This window comes from Pocillopora verrucosa, chromosome 3, assembly GCF_036669915.1.
Source record: "Pocillopora verrucosa isolate sample1 chromosome 3, ASM3666991v2, whole genome shotgun sequence".
NCBI lineage: Eukaryota > Metazoa > Cnidaria > Anthozoa > Scleractinia > Pocilloporidae > Pocillopora > Pocillopora verrucosa.
In genome coordinates, this window is record NC_089314.1 from 1,951,175 (window position 1) to 1,975,298 (window position 24,124).

At 37.9% G+C, this 24,124-nt stretch overlaps 3 protein-coding genes across 3 annotated transcripts; 1 reads left to right on the forward strand and 2 right to left on the reverse strand.

Annotated features, from left to right (window-relative positions):
* Window positions 1-30: 30 nt before the first annotated feature.
* LOC131792762 (GTPase KRas) lies at window positions 31-7,227 on the reverse strand. The gene is made up of 9 exons (XM_059110164.2): window positions 7,082-7,227; window positions 6,913-6,961; window positions 4,890-4,918; window positions 4,591-4,640; window positions 4,027-4,061; window positions 3,046-3,148; window positions 2,724-2,763; window positions 1,868-2,025; window positions 31-1,769 (listed from the first exon to the last, which is right to left on the reverse strand). The coding sequence occupies exons 1-9, from the start codon at window positions 7,110-7,112 to the stop codon at window positions 1,713-1,715; spliced, it is 552 nt and encodes a 183-aa protein (XP_058966147.1). The 5' UTR covers window positions 7,113-7,227; the 3' UTR covers window positions 31-1,712.
* Window positions 7,228-10,915: 3,688 nt separating this feature from the next.
* On the reverse strand, window positions 10,916-19,978 carry LOC131792764 (DBH-like monooxygenase protein 1). The gene is given in 15 exon segments (XM_066162916.1): window positions 10,916-11,002; window positions 11,004-11,081; window positions 11,443-11,596; window positions 12,285-12,409; window positions 12,669-12,728; window positions 12,876-12,914; window positions 13,253-13,338; window positions 14,305-14,380; window positions 14,884-15,047; window positions 15,447-15,549; window positions 16,240-16,422; window positions 17,145-17,228; window positions 17,561-17,731; window positions 18,718-18,864; window positions 19,703-19,978. Coding segments are annotated over 15 exon segments (1,833 nt in total).
* A 1,186-nt stretch (window positions 19,979-21,164) lies between these two features.
* LOC131792766 (contactin-associated protein 1-like) lies at window positions 21,165-23,548 on the forward strand. The gene is made up of 3 exons (XM_059110166.2): window positions 21,165-21,503; window positions 21,819-21,933; window positions 22,920-23,548. The coding sequence occupies exons 1-3, from the start codon at window positions 21,165-21,167 to the stop codon at window positions 23,546-23,548; spliced, it is 1,083 nt and encodes a 360-aa protein (XP_058966149.2).
* The last annotated feature ends 576 nt before the right edge of the window (window positions 23,549-24,124 follow it).

Here is a 24,124-nt window from a genome sequence, read left to right on the forward strand (position 1 = left end):
AAGCATAAACAAAAAGACAGAAAAACAAGATTGTTTTATTTTACTTTATTTTCAACTCTGCTTTACTCAAACGACTAAATTTAAAACTACTTTTGGAAAAAGGACTTCTTTTCCAGGAACAAAAAGGGGATAAAATACACACAGTACCATAACAGGATACAAAGAAACACCAAATAAAGCAATAACAGCTACCTACATGTTTACAAGGTTAAGTATTATAGCTGAGAACACAAAAGAACAAAGGGGATTAAGTACAGTTGACCCTAAGAACTTAAATCACACTCTCAGAACAAGCTCTCACAAGTGCAACAGCTCAGGCCTGTTTTAGATGAGCCAGCATCTCTAACAACTTTGCCACTTGAGTTGCTTAGCCTATGAGAACCTCCAACTGGCTTATCAAAATGAAATTCTTGGTTGCCCCTAAAAAGGTTTGATTGTAAGATAAGGAGTCTACTATACAGACAGGGGAAGAGTCACATGATCAGTCAATTCACTTAAAATGGAACCCAGCAGTCAAACATCTCCACACGTGACAATATTTTAATGAGTAACAGAAGTGCTTCCAGGCAAATTCAACAACACAGCTGATGTGAAGTTAGCTCCCTTTTTGAGAGTCTCAACATCTCTTTACAGATTTCTAAGAACACTTTTCCCCTACGTTTTGCATGAAAGCAGTCATTTCTTATGTTTTCTAGCTGTCCACTGGCTCATGCCTGATATTTGACTGCTGTGGTCAACCAACACGTTACAGAATACAACCTAACTCCATTAGTCTTCACATTGCATAGTAATTGCAATAAATGTTCTACTAAGTGACCCTCTCTTTAAAGCCTTCAATTTACTGCTAAAAATGACTAACAAGCTGTTTATGGAAGCTGAGCAACACCTTGGTGTACAAAGAGTTTATCAATGAATCCAAGGGGAAAATCACTGTCACCTCATTCTTATGTATACCCTGCAAGTACATGCGTATGGTTATCAGTCATTCATTTACTATTATCCTCAAATGCAAAATGTTTCTGACCTGCAGAAACCTCTGGCTGACCTCTCCCACAACATCAGAACATTTCCCCTGAAAAATACCATTGGCATGTACATGCAAACGGAATTATTTGTTTGCAAATTTACAGTCAGTTCTGGTGACAGATCTATTTTGCTTTGAATTTATAGTCACATTCTTCCAACAGTAAAAACAAACAAAAAATTGTAATACACATTGCTTTATCTCCTTCAAATCTCACAAAAAATGCAGCAGTTCTGTTTTATTATTGGTTAATTGTCTTTAAAATATCAATAAATAAATTTTTAAAATTTTCTACAAGTCACACCACTGTAAGTTTTACAACAGGAACTGAGTCAAATTCAGCCATTATAAATCTTACAGCTCCAAAAAAGAAAAAATAACCTCTGTCAAATCACTACAAAGTTTGAAGTCTCTCCTTCAATCTTGTCAAACTTCTTGGCTATGCAATTTGAATTTGTTTTAAACTATTCTCCAAACTTAAGGTACCTTTTACTTTCACCAAGGAGTCAATGCTTACAATGGATTGGAAGGAGTAGTGAGGCCTACACACACAAATCAGCTCAGCCTTCTTCCACTGACTGATTCATGATGGTTGGATATGTATAATCTTCTATGAGAGAACTTAGAATACTTTGAAGGGACTAAATTTACTGAGCTGTTAACTGAACAAATAAGAAATGAAAAAACATTACAAGATTATACATTTTTTCTTCTTTTTAGGAGCGTTCACTGGTTTCTTTCCTTTCTGTAAGATAATAATAAAAAATAGAAAGTTAAGGTTATATTTACATGTATAAACAGCCTAAAACAAAGAAAATAATTTCTGAAATTAAAGTCACTTACATCCCGTCTGATTTCTCTGACTAAAGTGTAAAAGGCATCCTCGACTCCTTGTCTTGTCTTAGCTGATGTCTCTATAAATGGAATTCCATAACTTGTTGCTAAGTCGTATGCTTCTGCTGGCATTACAGTCCTTTGAAGATCACACTTGTTTCCAACCACTACAAAGAATAACATAACATGAATTAAAAATGAGTAAAATGTGAAATGGCTAATATCTCTACTTACGAGAGGAAATTACATGGGTTGACCCTTTTGCCTTCAAAGACCACAATGTACAGGGAAAAGGCAAGCACAGGTACATACATACATGTGGGTGTATCCATTCCTGTGTCAATTTTTTACCCCTATGACAAGCTGTTGTGATCCAATTCTATTGACGCGACCATGAAAGGGAACACCTCGTACCACAGTAACTGAGCAGCTCTTTCATGTGTCTCTGTTCATATACAGAGTGGATGAATGAAAAATGTACACCATGTACTTGCTTAGATTAACCTTTCATATCCTAATATCAGTATCCCTATTTTTCCCCTTCTCCACACATTTATTTGAGCAAAGATGAGGATAATTTGTTGAATGGTCACCATTTCTTAGCTTAAATGATTTGGCAGTATTATTGTGAGAGAAATTAGATGCCAGTCGCTTGGGTTTAAAAGGTTAAGCAACCAAGGAATTTTACAGTGCATGATAAACCACACCTCATATGAGATCTCTTCATTATTCAAGCATTGTGAGCTTGTTTGTTTTCTTTGCAATGTTTCTGATTGAAATGACTTCAGACAAATCATACACACAATGCAGGGCTGACTTGGAGTTATTTTTTTATTTAAAACCAAGAATTCTTTTGACTACTTACAAACCATGGGGACTTCATCTGCATCTTTCACTCTTTTAATCTGTGAAGGGAGAGAACAAATTTGAAATTAAAAAATAAATTTGGAAAGGAAAATTGAATGATGCTCTCAACAAATTCAATGTGCATCAATAAACATTGCGAATGAGTCAAAGGAAATGATCCTCACATTGATGTTTTACAATAAGTGCATTTGTGAAAAGCCTGAAAAATAAATTGAACTCAAACATAACTTGAGTGTATCACCAGTGAACAAACTGAGTGTGTAATGACTAACCAGTTTTTTTTTTACAGTGCATGTTTTACAATTTATAGTATACAGTACCTGTTGTCTAAATGCATGGATTTCTTCAAATGATCTCTTGTTATTGACTGCAAAGACGCAAAGAAATCCTTCTCCAGTTCTCATATATTGATCTCTCATTGCACTAAAAATGAGAAAAAATGTAATATGTCAAGTTAACCCTTTCATCCCTAAGAGTGACAAGGTTCTAATTTCTCTTTACAATCTATCCCTTGAATCAAATGTTAAAGTCACCATAATAAAGGAAATGATCAGCAACTAACAAAGCTCTTGATGTTTTTACAAATTCTCCTTATTAGAACCTTGGAAATGTATGGAGAACAGTATGGAGAATATGCATAATAATGTTAAGGTGTAAAGTGTATGATCCTCCCTGATGAGCTGCAGTTTTAGCCATGGCAGAAAAGAAGCCACACTTCCAACATAAAATTCTCAGTTTTATGATACCATGAACCAGTGACCAAGCAGAATAATAGGTGCAGAATTTGTAGGCCTTACCCAAAAGAGCTAGAATTTCTGAATTACTTGCACAAATACCACCCATGTACTCAAAAGTTGACAATCTAGATTCAAAACTTGATTCTCTGTCTCTTGAAAAACTTGAACACAGTTCGAAAGCTGCAGTTTTGGGGCTTGAGTTTTGAGTTTCAAGACACTCTAAGAATTCTTTGAGGATCTGGATTTGCTGTTTCAAGGAAAAGATTTGAAACATTTTTTGGAAACCCTTGAATATCAAAGAACCTTTTAAGGTAAAAAAAAAATTCAGATACATGTACATCTGTATGCCTCAATCCCTGAAAGTCACAAGATCCAAAGATTGAGAATTGAAGATCAAATTTTGAAGGACTGTATGTTATTACAGGAATGGCCTGGCTCCTGCTCAAGCTGATCAGATTGAGGTGGCTATTGCATTTGAGTAATTCTGACTTAGAGAAATAAGTTTGTCCCTGCATCTAAGAATAGTATTATATTTCATGCTAAAGCTGTCATCTTGATAATAACCTGTATTCTTCTTGTCCTGCTGTGTCTAGAATATCCTATAAAGGAATAACAGGAAATTAAAAAAAAGTTTGAAAAATGTTAAGTCTCTAGCACAAAATAGAAAGTTTCTGAGCTGTCACTTAACTCTTTACCCACCAGAATTGATTAAGATGGAATTACTCCCTAAAATACCCATATATTATCCAGCAACCAGGCAATGAGAATACCTAAACTTATCAGGTAGAGGTTTTTATCTTGATCTACAACCAAATTCTTGTAACTAAGTTGAAGGAAATGTGAAGCACCAAAAGGGGAGAATTGACAAAGAGATCTTCGAAGTTGAAAATGTAGCCAAAATAATGGCAGATAAGAAACACATATCAGTACATAATATAAGACACAAGAAAACAATCTTTTATGTTTGAATTCATGATGTACTTAAATTTGAAAAGGGAGTTAAATTGGTTATCCATTAATCTAAATAGAAGACATTTACATGTAAAATTTCACTTTGAGTTATCAAAAAGGTCTTACAATTGATCTCAGTCTTGATGCACTGAACAATAAAAGCACATTCAAACTCACCAATAAACATGTTTCCCCATCTATGACAACTTGTTTTCTGTAAGAATCCTCTGCAGCAAAGGAAATATTTATTTAGTATAAAGCTGTAGTTTATACCTATACAAGAAATGCACAAATTTAAATTTACAGCTTTAACATAAACAAGTTTCAAGGAAGTTCCCATTAAATTGAGGAAAGAATTTAACTGAGTTTGAGCCAATAAGGCTCTACTGTATAAACATGGAGCAATGTTGAGAAAACACACAAACACCTTGGGCAAGCAGATGTATATCAAAATTTTCAACACAGTCTTTACTCACCAATTGTTGGGTCGTATTCATCTACAAAGCTAAAAGTAAAAAAAAAAAAATGTGTAAATTCACTTAACTAAAGAATAAAGCAGCTTACATCTAACTTGAAGAGGACTGATAACCGCAGGGCGTGAAATTAATTTTTTCTTTTCTTATAGCCACTTGGCTCCTAAATTCATCAAAGTGGTAGCCAATTCAAAAAAAGTTGGTCGCCATTTTGAAAGACTAACAAAACCTTTTTTTTTACGCTGTCATCGTTCTAGAAATTAAGTGAGGGAAAAGATCTTTAACGTGCTACTAAGGGGACACTAGGATGGATAATATGCAACGTTTAAGCTCACTTAAATCCAAGATGGCGTCTAGTTATCGATCGAGATGCATCTGCTGCATTTTGGAAACAAACTTAACAAGGAAGTTTGCTGCGGATTTGTCTTTGCAAATCTTTTTAATTCACTATATCTCTAGGTAAGGTTATGATGAAACATTCTAGTCGCCAATTTGGCAACTAATTTTCAGGATTTGGTTGCCAAAGTGAAAAATTTAGTCACATTGGTGCCTGTATTAGGCGCAATTTCATGCCCTGAACCGGAATAGAAAAAGCATTTCAAAATGAGCTTTAATGATACCGAACAAAATACATTGTGTACACTTTGCATTTAATGGTTGTTTAAGTAAGCCTCAAAATGTGATTTACAATAACTACATTTCAATAGATTGGAACAGAATTAAAACAGACAACAGGAACAAAACTGGAAAACAACAATGGAAGGTCAGACATTTCCCTTGAGAATCATTTTTGCCCTCTCAAAATTAAAATTTTAACGTCTAATTCATATCAGTGACACTTTCTGCTTTGCTGTTAAAAAAAGAATAACAAAAGCCACAAGGTGAGGAGGGGTTCGAATGGTTGTATTTTTTTTGTTTACAAGCAGATGGGCCTATAATAGAGGGGGGACTTATGAACAGAAAATTGTAATAGAGTGCTATTTCTGCATTGCCCTCTAAAAGTCAGAGCATGAAAAAAATATAAATTGGAAAATATTAAAATGACATTCACTGCTACTAGGTGACCTTTTAACTGCCAGAAATATTTATAAAGAAGGGCATAAATGCCAGCTCAAGTCCTTCATTAGTCAAAGTTCTGTTTATTGAAAATAAACAATGAGCATATAATGTAAAATATATGCATATTCTTGCTCTACTTGTCCCATTTATTGTTGTTAATAAGTATGATGAAAAAAATTTACCTCTGTCTTAGTCTACCCCAAACTCATAACTCTATACCCCACCTTTAAATCTGTGTCCACACCCTTTTTACTCTCCCCTCCCATGGTATACAGTAAACTTTTCACATGTACATCAACAACTCCCCTACTAGAATGGAATAAAAACCGAAAGGCCCAAATATGCTCATGAAATAACCATATGGATTACTCTTTAACCAAATTTACTTACGAGAGAAAGAAAGAGAGAAGCTTACTAAACTAAGTGAGAGAATTCAAAATTACCCTACTCCGCGCACAGTCTTAGCGAAGAGTTCCTGTTTCAGCTAACAAGGGCGAATACAATAATCCATACGATGAAGGGGAGGTTTAAACACATGCTTGCAAAACATCAATCGTTTGATATGAAATCATATGAAGGCTTGTGGACTTGTAGTAAATAGTACGATTTTGCAAAATGCTGTTGTTCGATCGAATTTATCGGAGAGCGTCTGATAAAGTTGAATTTACAGGTAAGTTGCCTTCAAAAGCTTGTTGTTTGTTAGAAGTAACATGTACCGACTCACGCTACAACGATTTTGAGGGAAAGAACTGAATACGACATGCACATTTAAATCGAAGTTTACAGTACTTCCAAAATCGAACGACTCGGTGAAATATTCTGAATTAAAATTCATCCCGGGGCGTAAATGAGTCCCGCTTGAATGTAACTACACTCAACCCTTGCATAATTCGCCACAACACAACTTCCAAACAGAACAATAAGTTAAACTGTGCACGAACTGGTTCTTCAATAGACAGACACTTACTGATTTTGAATGAGTTGTATAGTCAACGCACTTTTCCCAACACCGCCGGCTGCAAGAGGAACAAAAGCGCAGAATTAGGTTGGAAGGATCAAATGTTCAGCGCAATCGGTTCAAACAGACATTGAAAGATCAAACGTTCCATCGATGGAGAGCACCAGAATCTGATTACCTCCAACCACCACCAGTTTGTATTCAGTCATGGCTTACCAACACCAAACTATCCACGACTTCTGTCTCCGCTCTAATATAGTCTACTTTCCACAGCGCAAAGTGCTAATTTTTTTTCTGATCAAGGTCGAAGCCGGGTACAGATATCGCGCATGGAAAGTGAGTCACAGGCCGTTTATATAGCCAAGCTAAATTTATCAACCAATCAGCATCTCGATATGTTCTATCTGACCAATCAAGGCTTTTATATCCTCAGTGGCTAAGTTCCTCTTATATAAGAACCACCCAATTTTCCTATTGAGAATTAGTCAGCAAACTAAGGGCGATTTTTAAGAGGATTTTTTTTAAACTTTATGAACATCTCTGACTCTTCCCTTGAAAGAAGCAAAAAGGTGAAACATTTGCGATAAACTGATCTTGGTTTGAATCCTGATTTGAACTCATCGAGCATGTGTTTGAAAAACAAACCTGTGATTGGTAAACTTTTATTTTTTATTTATTAATTATTATTTTTTTGCGAAGCGACTGTATTAAACAGAAACCTTGTATCTAGCGCACATCATACCGAATTCATCGTAAAATGACCTGTATTCAGAGGAAAAGCAAACGTAGACTCTAGAATTGAGCTCTTCGTGACCATATACCTATACTCAGCGGACTTTTCAAGGGGCTTTGTTATACGTCGTGTGCCTCACTCCCGGAGTTCTGTGCGGCGTACAAATATCTATTTTTCCGCTGATTTTCGGTAAGGATTGTGCCGAAGAGGAGGAATACTCGTGGTCTGTTGCTAATTGTGACGTCATCTATGCGTCTGTCCTCCATTAGACTGATAAGAACCAATCAAAATTCATGTATAATTTAGCTTATCGTATAAATAATGCCTTCTGCGGTTTTAAATTGATGATCGTTCCAGTCATTTTCATGACCATAATGGCGTAAGGAGAAATTTAAGATTATTACAGGTTAAGGGTTAAGCAGACACTGGCAAAGGGCCCGTTCTTTTCATTAAAAGGGAAGTATGCCCCAGAAAGCATGATTTTTTTTTCTTACCTCCGCCCTCTGATAAATACATATAAACAGATAAACTATGTACTACAAGCTTCCTTTTGTGATTCCATAACTCACCTGATGAAAAATTTCCACGTTTTATCCGAGTCAAAACAGAAAAAAAATAATCGCATACGCAAGTATTAAAGTAAGCAAGCGTAGCGATGTATGCGCACATTTCGCACCTTTGATTGTAGACCACGTGAATTCCAACAATTTTTGTTCTCAAACCATGCGCAGCTCAGCCGAATTTCCAACGGTGATTGTTTACTTTGTGACATTGAAAAGAAATGGATTTACTGAGTATCCTTCATGTCACGATACATTCAGAGGCACTGTCCGAATGTGTGGTTGAGGAAGACAGCGGAAAAACATAGATGAGTCTTACGAGTTTTATCAGACCTTTTATATTATAAAACTCCCGCGGAACTGATCCCAAATCTGATCCTCGATTCACTTATACAGATATCAGGGTCTCACATTCGGTACTGAATTAAGTTTTGCTGGTGTTATTCGTCTGTTGTAATGGATAACTCCAGGGGAGAAAGACTCCATTCCGAGTTCCACAGTTCTGCAAAATATCTAGACTTCCAGGCTACAACCGTGATGATAAGAGTAACTTTGCTTTATAGACGTGGTAGTATAATATATATATATATAAATATTACGAGAGGAAAAAAAGGGACGTAACTACATTTCCCGACAAGCCTGTTTCGTGAATCGCTTCACTCTTCAGGGGTTTAATGAAAGAATATTCATGTGACTATCGTTTATATACTAGGAAAATTTGCATAATACGCGGTAAACTTAAAAACTTTAAAGTTCAGCTGTTGCGTAGCAACGCTTTGTTTCTGTGTCGGCATGAAGATACGAGTTCGTTACGCTTATTTAGTGATGAGAGGTCGGGTCGGTAAATTATCAGGAATTTTTCTTTTAGACAGAGGTTGCATCTTTTACTGGAGCTGTTGTAGGGAGAGTTAGATGATAAGACGCGCCATGAGATAGAATAGTCAATGTTGTCGTTCTTGAGTGTCCAGATGTGTTTGCTAAGTTCGGTAGAGTTTTTGTGCTTGGCGTGGCGGAATGATGCGGTGTGATTTCTGTGTCTTGTTTTGAAGTCGGTTTCTGTGAGTCCGATGTATGTTTCAGAGGTGTTGTTGTCGTTCCGTGTGACGGTGGCTTGATAAACGACTGAGGATTGAAGGCAGTTACCATTGAGCGGGCAATTGTTCTTTTGTCGGCAGTTGCATGTTTTGTTGGTTTCCGTGCCGTCTTTGTTGTCTTTCGTGTAAGGTGAGTGGGACGAGTGTAAGATGCGCTTGTTGTGGTTGTCGATGACCTGTTTGGTGTTGTTCATACAGCTGTAACTGATTTTGATGGTGTTGCGGTTAAATATTTTGCGGAGGCTGTGATCCTTAGGGAAATGTTTGTCGATTAGGCTGAGGAATTTGTATATATATATATATACATATACATATATATATATATATGTATCTGAAGGTTGAACCAATCAATACGACATAACTTTTCTGTGACTCTGAGTTTCACGCTTACGCGATCATCAGACCTAATGATCAGATCATCAGGTCTGATGATCGCGGTGGACTGCCCTTGCATTTACGTTTTGGGCCTGGGACTCACAAACAATCAGGGTCCACAATGAGGATTCGAATCTCGAGCATTCAGCCTTATTAAAAGCGATAGCAGCTTGGTGGAGAGTTTCGCGTCCCGAGGAAAGGTGCATTTATTCTAAAATATAAAAGAGTGCCAGATACTTACATAAAAACCTTTTGCAAGCAAATCCTTAAAGCACGTAAGATACAGACGTAACGATCCAATGAAAGAGAATCCTAGAAGTGCGCTAGATACTGACGTTAAAATCGAACGAAGGATAGTTCTAAAAGTGCGCAAGATACTAAAGTAACAATCTAATGAAAGAGAATCCTTAAAATGCGCGAGATTCTTGCGTAACGATCTAATGAAAGAGAATCCTTAAAATGCGCGAGATACTTGCGTAACAATCTAATGAAAGAGAATCCTTAAAATGCGCGAGATACTTGCGTAACAATCTAACGAAAGATAATTCTAAAAGAACACGAGATACTAACGTAATAATCCTATGTAAGATAATTCTTAAAGTGCGCGAGATACTGACGTAACAATCCAATGTAAGATAATTCTAAAAGTGTACGAGATACTAACGTAACAATCCAATAAAAGATAATCCCAAAGTGCGCGAGATACTAACGTAACAATCTAATGAAAGAGAATCCTCAAAGTGCGCGAGATACTTGCGTAACAATTCAATGAAAGATAATTCTACAAGTACGTGAGATACTGACGTAACACTTCAATGAAAGAGAATCCTTAAAGTGCGTGAGATACTGACGTAACAATCCAATGTAAGATAATTCTAAAAGTGGTTGTATCTTGACACGTGACGACTAGGAACCCTTTCTTACGCGGCAGCTCCGCATTTAGATAGATATTTTCCATGAGGTGGAAAACGGTTTTGTAGTCGATAATTTTATTCATTATAGGACTTCTAAATAGGAATCAAGCTGTGCAACATTTGATAAACCTGCAAAACCTACAAGTGACTAATAAGGCCGGGAAAGACAAAGTTATCAACTCGAGTGTTTTGCATCAGTTTAATATTTCATAATATTTACTTGTCTTCACGTTAGTCATGATTAAACAACAAGACAAAAAACAAAAAATGCGAAAAAAAGGAGAAAAAGAAAAAGTGATGATAAGGCAGATTTCAGCAAGGCGATCACTCATTGGTTTACAATACAAAAGACAGCACGCAGTATCCCAAAGTACACTGCGAAAACCCCAGGTGACATGCGCTGGCCTGCAGCAACTGGGATTGGTGGACAGTCGGACTTCTCGGTTGGAAGAGGCTCAGCGATTTTTGGTATCGGCACCGTGAAGTTTGGATCCATTGTGTCCTGAGGAAAACAAATATAGTGCAAGTCAATTCAGAAGAAAGTATAAAAATGAAAATTGAACTTCGAGACGACTGTGGTTGTGCATAAGTATCGAGTTTCCACAACTCGGCAGTGAAATTATCTCTGGAATATTCTCCATTTTAAATTTTGTTTTCGCATCTGTACTCAAAATGTTGCCCAGAAAAATGGCCTTGTCAAGGAATAAGGCGTTCGCTTTATACATCTGTAGATAAAACATGGTCAGAAATCCCCTTCTGGAGTCACTTCCATTAGAAAATTTCGTCATGGCCAAGTTTGCCTCACTCATTAACTTACAGGTAAGGTTTGGAGAGTCGGATGTTGAAGAAACGTGGATACTTACAGCAACAGAGGAAAATTTACGAATACCACAACGAGGAAATACTCTCTGAACTTCTTCGTTGTACTCTCTGAAGTCAGCCACCATTTCATCAGTCCAGTCCAATGACGTTTTGGTCATAGGATTACGGTATGGAGAGGTTAAGCTAGCATCTTTCCTGGAGTCAAGGCCAAATCAAACAAACAAATAATCAAACATATCGCCATGCTCGTGAAAGTTTTTTTTTTTTAACAAAATATTTATTTGCTCGCTAGCGAATTCCACACAGGTTACTTTAACATACTGAATTTTTTTCCAGGCCTTATTTTCGCTACTGCTCAAGTAGTGTTTATTACTGCGAAGATCGCTTTCATATTCACGTCTTTATCCGCAGTTCACATATATGATTTTCATGTATTCACAGCCATTGATATTTTAACATTTGCAAATCAAACATCATGCACGAGGCGTGTATATCACAAATGAACCTATTGTTTAAGCGTACGGCTTCGATTTCTGTTGAGCTTTCAATAGTTGAATTATGACAAAATACAAAATACTAAACAAGTTGGTCCAATAGTTATCGATTGATGGAACAAGTCTGCAGGTTGATCTTCTCGGAATCAGGTGGCATGACATGTTAAAAACGTACATTGCACCTTGTTTAGTCAAGGGAACAAACCATAATTTTCTGGCTCATTTTTAAAGAACACGAGGAAATGCAGTTTTTTTCAAAACACAGTTGGCTGTCAGCCCACAGAACATCTGAGAAGCCTGGGAGGAGGGGGGGGGGAAGGTAGGGAAGGGAACCGTCCAACTAATACAACAACCTTGAAATGTCAAATACGAATTTAAACGAGACTCACAAGTATTTTTTGATGAACTTGTATGGAGGACCATATGCAGTACTTTGACACAATTTGATCTTGGGTACACGTGGATAATAGAACAAGAAGTCCAAGCACATTTCTTCTCTCGAAGCAATGCCTCCCTAAATATGGATAGGTGTAGGGAAAGAAACAGTGCAATCAATGTAGCCTGCATTAATTCCTAAGTTATTGAGGACGATTGGAAGGGTGGATAAGTGAAAATTAGTGGTTCTCAGGGAAACAATTTTTTGCGTGTTTTCCTAGGGTGCTCCAAGGTCTTTTACCAGGACTGTAACACATTGGTTCGCGTCCTGTTTAAAATAATGAAACTATGAAGCAAGATCATCACCTTTTTAGAAAACGGATCGTTATAATTGTTACCTTCGTTAGCTGATCCCTGTCCATAGAATTGTATTTGCAGTAGTGAATCATTTCGTCTCCCTTAAAGGAAAAAATAAGGCAAAACAAGAGCATCGGTTATGTCAAGCACTGATTTACAGCATGCAATGACTTACATACGATAATATTGGTAACATTATTTCGAAAATGTAGTTAATCGGTTATGTAGTATTTTACATGTATACTCACCGGTTGAATATTGATTTCTTTTCTGAGAACTTGTGTGTCCTGTGAACAAGAACGAATGCCATCATTGTTTGCTGGGGTGTTGCTCTCGTTTGGAGGAGAAGGAAGGTGGAAGAAAAGGGGAAGACGGAAGTTCCTAATTTGCATGGATTTCCCTTTTTGTTAAGAAATCATTATATTCTATGATGACAAAACAACCATGCCAACAAATACCAGCAAGAAACTATTTTAGGATGTGTCTGTCTGACATCCCAACAGGAGATGTTTCTAGCCCCTGCTTTTATTATTTCTGGCTGAGAAGTGAAAAGAAGTACCGGGTAGTACTTCTTCACAGAGCACATCCTGCTCGTAAGATTTAAGTGCACCAACAGTACCCCTACCTGGAAATTGAAGTCGTATTGATCGTCACGCGCAATTTCTGGAAGTTCTTTTCCATTTCGAATATGTCTAGTCCATATAGCTCGACCTATTAATAGAATGCGTTTGTATTCAAAGAGAAGACTTTTTCATCTGCAACGTACGCACGCGACAACGCACAAATTAATGATGGTAGTAACTGTGTGATAAATATCTGTTTGTAGCCATAAACATAGTGGGGAAAAAAGTAAAACCGGGATTCCCAATAGAGTTTGGGGCGACGAAATCGCCGATTATCTTTTGGAAGACCTGCCTTTAAACTTCAGAGAGCTGAAGGGAAATAAACTTAAGAGACAGTTCGGTGGTTTCATATTTTGTGAAGCATTTAGTAAGTTGCTTATTTTATGGTGATCTGTTTACATCCAGCATTTGAGTTAAGATATGAACTCAAAATCCGAATTTATTTGGGTTTTAGCTATCTCAACAAGTTCTCTGATTCTGGTAGTCTTCCAGTGTCCTCCATTAACGGACGTGTTTGGTTTGCCTTCCGATCTTTGCCTTGGATCTACACTAATTCGTGAGGTGCATCTGAAAATGTTTGAGTTAGCGTTTTGATAATACATGTGTAGTCTTTCACGGTTATTTGGCCCGCACGCCCTCTCATGCCTACCGATATTGTCTATGAAAGCATGTACTTTAGATTTATTGGTCAGTGAGAATCAAAGTCCATCGGACTTGATCAGAGTCAGAGAGATCAAGGAAAAGAGAAGTGAACTTGCTGTAAGTAGAATTGTAGCAGAAAACAGATATCAGAGAAGAACTAAAAAGGCAAGTAAATGATTTCGGTAATCCAACTTCCATTAGGGCTTTCTGTGTTTGCTTTTTTATTCATTTGCTTACAGATTCCTGTACAAAAGGGGCGGAAACGTACGAAGTAGGGGTTAATGGGTTACGTTCCCTGCCCCCCCCCCCATTCGTTACTTTACCAAAGTTTTTTGGCCGAAGGACCCGAACAAGAAACAATTTATCCATTCGAGCATCAAATGACTGTTATCCTCGTCGAAGGTGAGCTTACCAGCCAAATGAGTGTGAAGTATGGAGGCAAACACATTGATGCCTCCCCCTTGTAGAGACGTCGAGTTAAAGATGGACTGAAACAGAAATAGTATCCCATGAGACGCCAGTTTTTCGGTCATACACATGTGCGATTACTCATCATGTTGTAGCACGCACAGTCCTTGACGTGGACTAAATTTCATATCATTAAAAATTCGCACACTCAGCGAAAATTTGGTCAAGGCTTCTTAAATTACGTATTTGGTCTCGATATAGATATGCAATCCTCCTTCTCCTTCGTCGCTTATGACCTAGCTTTAAGTATTTTGACCATGAAGGAGGCCTACAAACTGAATCTAACTTTGGATCAAAGTTTTCATAGCTCCGAACGACAGCAGCAAAGACAAAAACAACAGTAAAAGGAACAGCAACAGCAATAACGAGAGAACTTGCTAAATGTAAACAACAACAAATAAACCTTGAAGATTTAGCAGTAATCCCTCCTTACCCCCTCCCCCCACCCCCCCCCCCCCAAAAAAAAAGAATATACAATGTGTCAGCTTAATTAAGCACCGCAAAGAATTAAATGATACCATACCTCGGTGCATTCTGCTGTACAGTATCCAATGCTGAGCCAGTCCTTTTGTTTGGGGGGTATGATGTGCCAGTTATTTACTCTCACTCCTACTGATACAATTCCACTGTCATACTTACGAAGTTTGTCGGTGTAATAAATCCGAACACCTGAACTGTCAACTCGGCCTAAACATTGAAGATGAATACGAAAAGCATAAGCAGTTGTAAAAGGAGCCCTTGTATGAGGAAAGAGGTACAATATTCCCGCCGTTGCGTCGTCATTGATGACACAACATTTAATTAAACTCTCTCCAACTCTTCAGATTTGATCCACATTCAGCTTATCTCCCGGTAAAATACCACTTCATTATCCAGCAAAAAATTAGTCGAAATAGACAACTTTGTCAGCGCAAGAGTTCGATAAAACCCTAAATTCCTTTATCGAATCTGCCACTTATCATAGGCAATTGTCTAAATTTGATTTAAGATCATCTCTACTCACTCAATGAATCACCACAAAACTCACTTATTCCTTAGTGAGACTCAATTTACCAAGCAAACTTCAGACAAGTATAAGCTCCTTACCTGGTACATTGCTTGGATTATCATAATGCATTTCCAACAGGAAATTCTTGGGTGAATCATCTGCGCCGAGTGGAAATCCCGCGTGCAGAGGGTAATAAAACGACTGTTAAAAAAACAAAAACAAAGATGGAGTAAAATAGCACAATAATTCATAGAACTTTAGAAGATCTTAGTAAATTTTGAACTGTCAAATAAAGAAAAATGGTATCCGTCTCGTTAAGAGCAAGTAATCAAGAGAGCTCTGAGCTCCCCACTAGGGATCGATCCACAGACCTTCGGATTTCACGCTTTGATGCTCTATCACGAAGAGACAGAAAACTGTTGGTACAATGTCGAGAGCGCCTTTTTTTGAGGTTGCTTGGCAAATATAAACAGATTTTCAGTGTCTGGCCAAAGAAATTAAGCCAGGTACATATAGTTATTGCTAGTACTTCATCTAAAGAAATGTGTTGAATGAAAAGTTTGACAGCCTTTAGGAGCCCGTCATCATTAGGCGAAATCGCCCTTCCATGCGAGTGAATTTCGTCACTGCCAGGACGAAATTCACGTTATTCACAAAACTGCCAGTTAGTTTAGGATCAAGAGACAAGAACACTTCTCGCATCTTCTTAGCGGCACTAGTATGGAGAATTTGTAAAGGGTAAAAATGCCAATGGTAATGGGGCCCGAGGAAGTAATGCAGAGATGATACCGCGCACTTATTCGCCTAAATACATGATGTTATGCGCAATACGGGATGCGTAATGCTGAGGAATCACGTTAAGTGAAGGCTTACACAAAATTGATTTTTTACCTCTCCCCCAACAGCCCAGGCGACGACAATACTGGCATCTCGGCACCTGGCATAAGGCATGTTAGCTGTGTCCATGCAGTCCCTGCCTTGATCATAATCATTTTCAGTAAAGTTTCCTTCACATTCGTAAAGAATAAGATGATGAACAAAACCTTCATTGCCTTTCTGTACAAGTGGTTCGACCTACAAAACAGAAGGAAGTTAAGAGTTGCAGACTGTTTTATGATTATGACAAGCACGAGGGGATAGAAAAGTCTTCATCCTATACGTTAAAATAGTCAAGCACATCTCCAGTCTTAGTCATGATTTATTTATAGAAAATCAACAAATGAAATGACGCACAAGAACCACCCAGGCAAGGAAGAAAACAAACGGCAACCAGACTGATTGGTGTATAATTAAGGAAGTAATGCGGTAAGTCAGTTCAAACTGACCGAGCGATTTGTAATTAAGAGCATGCTTATGCTTGGATTGCACGACACCAAGAGGAAATAATGGGAAAGAGACTGAAAATTGGGGCGTTGGCCAGGATATGTCGATTTCACTAAGATCAGGTAGTTACTGACTTTCATGCGGATGTCACGAAACTTACTTACTTCCTTTTGAGAGACTATCTATAAATAACTGGCATTAGAGTATCCTTCTCTGTTCCATTTTTTTTATCTCGACGACACCAATTTCTGGACTAATTGGCTGAATGAATAATGAGATAACCCTGCAAAATTCTTTAGTCGTGTGTTTACAGGTGGTTTCAGTTGCATTATTCACATATGTTTGGCAGCCATGATGTGTTAATTTCTTTTATTTTCACTTTCGAGCTGAAGTTGAAGAGTATTAAAATGTAACTTTATTTTCACTGGACATTAAATGTCCGAATTTATCCGGGTAATTACAAGTGCTAATACCTTTGTGATGTGATGTTTGGATTGCAGTTCGGGAGCTTTGATCAGAGCGCACCAGTAAGTTGTTTCCTTGGCAGGGATTGTTACCTTCAAAACAAATCAGAAAGTTCGATTTAAAATACTAAAACATGAAAACTTTAGCCTAAGCTCAGTGTTAGTGGTCAAAAAAGTTCTCAAACCAATCGGTGTAAAAATGTCTTTGAAGAAATGATCCTCGTTGCGATTAAAGAAACTTAAGTATTAGAGTTCCACAGTAACTAGTTTGGCATTTCTACCGACTTAGTTACCAAGCCATATGTGCATGTTGAAGAAGAAGTAAATAACTGATCCTCGTAAATGAGCAACAATTAACGAAATTTCATAATTACAGGCTTCGACGGCATGCTAGACGGTATTAACAATAACTGAATAGTTCTTACGTTCTTAGTAGTTATAGGAAAAGAGAGCCAGCCAGTTTCGTTGATGTTTCTTTTATCCATGCTGTTAAGAAGCATAAGTGTCCTGCTTCCCCTGAACGTGTGATACTTTATCTTCGATTCTGAGGCCGGGTCATCGTCATGATATGCGAACACAACTTTGGTAGCTCCAGCCTGTGAACATACACAGACCGGTGATCAGAGAAATAAAGTTTGCTAGCTTGCAAGATGCTATCTCGTAGTATCGATGTGATGATTAAACATGTCCTTAAAGCTTATAGATGTAAACTTCGTGACTTACTGTCTCCTTTTAGCTGCACCAGCGACAAATTCATGATCAAGCTTAGTTTCCTGTAAAACTGAGCTGTTTGATCTGAGTTCGAGATCACATTTCATGAATTGGCAATGCTACCTAACTATTATCTTAGACAAAAAACTTGGGAGACAGAAACAACTTCTACTTAGCCGATAACACAAGCTCTATCCAGAAATTAGGCGAGCATTTAACATTTATATTTCCATTTTGGTCTTCTTCACAACAGTATTTTTGTTATGGTAGTCAGATATACTTAACTCTTTTCCATTCCGGAACAAAAGCGAAAAAATTAACCACATTACATTCTCAATTTTTTGTTTCTAAATCTTACTTTGTATCTTCAGCATGAATGAATTTTAATTGTCCAGTGGTAAAATAACGGGAGATCCTCCTTCCCAACCCTGACTTCATGTATTTATTTATCTATTTTTTTGAGCGAGTTGCAGGTTTTTTTTGGTTTATCTTGTTTAAGGCCCAGACTCAGCAGTTCAGTTTTTACTATGTGTGGGCTTGAGAATACCAAATCCGAAAAGGGAAAAAAAGGAGGGAGGGGGAGGGGAAATAGAAAGAAAAATAGATGGCACCGACTCCGTCCTTACAATCACTGTCCTAAACTGATTTATTAGAACAACAAACCCTCTCTCGCTTACACAATTATTCTGACTGAAGACCTGTTCGCTTTTACCTTTTGTCTCGATTGGGTTCTTTGCTCGTGTAACATAAACCTGTTTTTGTCGTATTGCTTGATGAATAACATATCTAGGCGATACGCCTTCAAAACTGTCAATCTTAATAACGCGTTCCCTTATGTCGTAACGACATGGTACAAAATCCAAACACTTACCTCAAGCTTCCTGTCGCGCGAATCACATGTGTCAAACTCTCGTTTAAACTTAAGCACAGTTTTTCCTCCACTCTCTTCAAATCCTATCAGTTTGTAGTCCTGCTGTTCATCGACTGGTGGAAGTTTTTCCTCATCTGCAAAACGATCCTGTAACGGAATAAAAGATTAGTACAGAGGGACCCGCTTATTCAAACCTCCCTCTTGTTGTATATTGCGTTACATAAGGTCTGTACTGGAAGGAACTTCCAATCGCGCCGTAAATCTACTCTCATATGTGAAAGTAAAATAACTGATTACGAGTGTCGTACGTTATATATATTATCCTGATGATTGAATAAAAGACAGTTCATATAGAGGAACGAGAGTGTTCACTTGACCTACGAGTAACCTACACCCCTAACAGCTTGGTAAAAACGTCGGTCGATAAACTTCAAAGTGTCAAACATGGTTGATTGACACGTCCCAAACTGATCTCTCATTAAAAAGACTAAATGAGTGGAAATGACTGTTGAATTTGCAAGAACGGTAAAAGTATGATCACTTATTAATAGAATAAGACAGATGGTAAGTTTGATCCCTGCAGAGAAATATAGAGATGATGATTTTCGTCTTGTCACGAGCGTTGGACAAAGGAAAAGTTCCCATGAGAAATCGAACCTCAGATCTTCGGATTCCGCGCTCCGATGTTCTATCACTGAGCCACGAGGGTCTATTACGAATTTCACAAACGTCCTGCATACTGCAGGATCAGCAATGTCACGCTCGTGGCAAGACGAAAAACATCTTTCCCTATTTCTTTACCAGGCTCAAAACTCTCTTATTCTATTTACAAACATCACGCTATTGACATTGCTGATCCTGATCGAAATGAAATGAAATACTACGCGCAGATTTAGTGGGAGCTTTACATAACAGTAGAAGTCACAAATCCAAACATGCTCCGTTCCCTTAGTCCGAAATGAGACAAGTAGATTTACATCCTTACCCGAAGATATCCCTCGTTATTCTTCACCCATCCTATAACAACATCGCTTCCGATCATAGCTCCAGAGCGGCCGGAGAATCCAAATCCTACCCACCCAGTGGTTGCTGCCTCCACAGCGAAATAAACCATTTTTGCGTCCCAATCAACGGTCCAGTATAGTTTCATTTTTTCTGCTGGGTCCAGGACGGCATGATGAGCAAACTCCGAAGACAGATCAGCGATTGCGACCGAATAGATTGAAACGAAGCACAGGAAAAGAACCAGTGGACTCGCCATCTTCGGTAACGTTGTTTGTTCCAGTGTGTGACCAACACCTATTTTCCTTTGTGTACCCACATGTAGCCCAAGCTCCAGCTGTGAGATGAATCATCTTACGTAATAAGCGTCATGGCGGAAATATGAGTTTATATGGGAATATTTACGATCGTTCTTAGGAAGTAAAAATTCAGTCAAATTTTCTATGAAAAATATCTCACCTTACTACCAAAGTGAATTTCTTGTTGTCTGACCGCTTACTTTGTTTAAAAGAGGCCATTACAGCGAGTTATTTCGTCCAAAAGTAATTTCGTAAAAGGACGCTTCAAACGGCCCATGAAGGCTAAAAAATTTCCACAAATGAGTTGATTAACATTTATTTAAGTTAATTGAGATATTAAGACCAAAACATAATCTAGATATGCAATTTTCAGAGCTTTCTTCATAACCCTCATACATTTTGTTCGTCTCATGTCAACAGTTATTAACCACGAACACGTAGTGTGGTCTACCTGTGCCAATTCATCAAACAATTCAATCCAGTTTCCGGAAAACTGAACTGATGGTTAAAATTGTTTCTCTTCTATATTTTCAGGATTTCTTATTCGAAGACTTAAATTAGCGAGGTGAAGACAGTCTTTAAATTCCGCAAATTTGAAGCTGCAAATGTTTCACGGTTCACGCTTGCGAACAAGAAAACATCGTTTTTATTATCAAGTTGAATGTATCAATCCAGCAATCCCTTAATTAGATCCGAATCCGACCAAAATGTTCCAACGATTTTTTCTTTCGTAAACAGTTTATGACAAGAATGGCTTAAACTTGGGAGTTTGAATTTAATTCATCCAACTTCATAAAAACGAACGATCGTAGGGACTATAAAGTGTTATAACAGCGTAATGCATAGCTCGTTGTTTTGAAGCCAAAATAGCCAGATCTTATTTATTAGAATTAAGGCTGATATCATCCGGAGCAAAATGAAGAGACACCCGAGGATTTCACGAAATATGAACTCCTTAGTTGTTTTAGATATCAGCTTGCCCGCTGTCTATTAATTATTAACATCATATGCTTCATTAAGTAGAAAAAGAATATTTTCATGGAGATTTTTCAAAAGAAGAGCGGTAATAATTAATCACTTTTGGTTGCTTTTCCTCAGCCTTCTACGTCAACGCATTCAAAACTGTCAGCCGCTATTTCGCGCGCCATGGTTTTCGTTACATCTATGATGTTTCTTGCTTTTCACATGATTTTTGCCGAGGAAAAGCATGTTGGTTATCCATGCCCTACAGCCGATGTTACTATTGGAAAATTTAAAGCCATTCCTTTCCACTACTTATGGGCAGAGAAAGTGACATCGTCCGTGGTAAATGATGAACTGGAGTGCACTTTCCTTTGTATTGGTGAACTAAAGTGTTATTCGTTTAATATAGCTGTGTATCCTGACTCTGAAGGTCTTTATCTCTGTGAGTTGTTGGCCACAGATAAGTACAGAGAAACTGAGAAATTTTCCGTCAACTCTACCTTTCATTACTATTTCCCAAGGGTAAGTTCGATATTTTGTCGCATCTGGATGTTTTACCCCCACTTCTGGATTTCTTTCATTGTTTTGTAACTACCCCAAAGTTCAAGTTTCGAGCGTTAGCCTTCGTTATTCGCGTTGACGAAAGGCTAACGCTCGAAACGTCAGCTTTGACATTCTTTACGGTGATCAATTTTAATTTATCAACTCTCCCACTGACGTAGCACCACAGTTTCTTCAGAAATTTACCCTCTTTTTTCAAAACATTACTAAGTTTAAGAGCTATTTTTTGTTTATATCTTAATTCACACTGCAGCGCCATTCTTTGCTTTATTACAGTCTTGTGAAGGCGCTCCTTGCAAGAACGATGCTGTCTGTGTTCCTGAATATAAAAGGAACACCTATCACTGTGAATGCAAGCCAGGATACGTTGGAACTATCTGCGAACAAAGAGGTGTGTCTTTAAATATATTTTAGTCAGTGTTATCGACGAACTCACGAAAACTAGAGGCAATTTCGAGTGCTCCTAATACATCGCAGCAATAACAAATACATTTCGACTGTACCGAGAAATGTGTAGGTAAATTTGCAGGCCGTTTGTTAAAAAAAAACGGTACCGTATACAGCAGCTGACCAGATAAAGAAATAATTTTCCGACAAAAATGTATAGGAGCAGCACGAGAGGGGCCGTCTGAATGAATTAAAAATATTTTGGACAAAATCTCTGGTAGAGACAATGTATAAAGTGAAAAGTTCCTCAATTTTGGAAATTTCACAGTTTTCTTTCGGATAAGCGGTTGTTGCTATGGTTATTGTGATCAATTCTGTGGTCGGTAGATTTAGCTAAAAGGAATGACTATGATTGGCTGCTTCAACTATCTGATTACAGGTGTCCGATTACAGCCAACCGTCCGATTACATTATCCGATTACAAGTGCACAGAATGATAAGTGAAAAGTATATCAGTCGATGCACCAATCACATTTGCGGAAATTGTAATGGTTATGATTTGGCTAGGTCTTACGTTTTTTCGAAATTATCGATTGATTCTTACGGCAGGCACAGTGTGTTTGAATGAGTATAGAAACATGAAATTAAAATGCCTTTAGCTCTATAAAAACCTATAAGATGTGTGGAACAAAAGCGTGAGACAAGAAAACGAATTCAGTACCAAACCATCATATTCCGTGCTGCAATGAGTTTACCCTGAGCCTTCAGCTACAATGAACTGTGTGGTAAGCTACGCCGAGATTAGATTCATGTGTAATATGCGTTATGCGCCGTTCTAGGATCGGTAGTGTCGAAGGATCATGTCAGCAAGTCGATATGGAAAATGGTTACTTTAAGGCTGGGTCATGTTAGTGGTTAGTTTGGTGCCCAACGTTTCAGTTCATGGAATCAGATCAGAAGGTTGACACACTTTTGTGTTTAATCAAATAGGAAAGACATGCAGTGACATCAAATCTCACAGCTCACGTGCCGCTAGTGGTTCTTACGTAATAGACCCCGATGGAGAAGGTGGCTACGAACCTTTTACTGTGTTCTGTGATATGACGGATAAAAATAGAGTTGGCGTGACAGTTGTTGGTCACGATAGCGAGGAAAGAATGCTAGTTGATGGATATGATGACGAAGGGAGTTATGTTCGCCGCGTTCATTACACTGGAGCTGGGCTGTCAAGTGTTGCACAATTAGCTGGCCTGCCTGTTGCCTCTGCCCATTGTGAGCAGTTTATTAAGTACGAATGCTATGGATCACTTCTGTTGCTCGATGGATTTGCTTGGTGGCATTCACGTAATGATGAAGCCATGAAGTATTGGGGAGGAGTTGCATCATCTAACATCAATAAGTGCGCATGCGGATTGAACGGGTCATGCGCAAATCCAAATCTGGGATGTAATTGTGATGCCAATGATGGCGTGTGGAGAGTGGATAGTGGCTTACTGACTGATAAGTCTGACCTTCCTGTGTTGCAACTGAAGTTTGGAGACACTGGTTTTGATGGGGCTGGAAGAGATGAAAAGGGGTATCACACTCTTGGAAAGTTTAAGTGCTATGGCATTGCTTAAGTTTTCCATGACTTTGTCAGTAATGTATAGGTCGCTTCTCTCCAAGTAATAGCATGAGTAATGCAAATAAGTAAGAAGAAAAACAAGTACTTTAAATGATTTTTTTTAACCTCAGAAAAAGGAATCGGTTGAATAGTTACGGCATTTTTATTATGTGTTCGTGCTTAGTTAAATTGCCCTCGGGACTTATGAATAAATTTCATTAATAATCCCTTTGTGTGGTCACCAGTTCATTAAAAATACCGCACACTTAAACATTTGACACAAATCAATTAATGCTAATTCCAAGAAGAAAATACTGGTTGAAATAGATAGGTCATTAACATCCTTATCGCAAATATGAGAGAAACTCTTCGACATTAATATGAAATGATTTATCCTAAACTGATGAATAAAGATGACGAGTTTCGTTGTATTCTGCGGTCTCTTGCATTATGTTTGAGAAATGTAAAAGATAATAAATATTTATGGCGTTCAAGGCAGAATTATTGCGTGCACAGTCCACACTTCAAGCCGGACGTTTGAAAACGAATTCAAGCGCGTTGTCTCCGACTTTTGATATGACTCTTTTTTGTC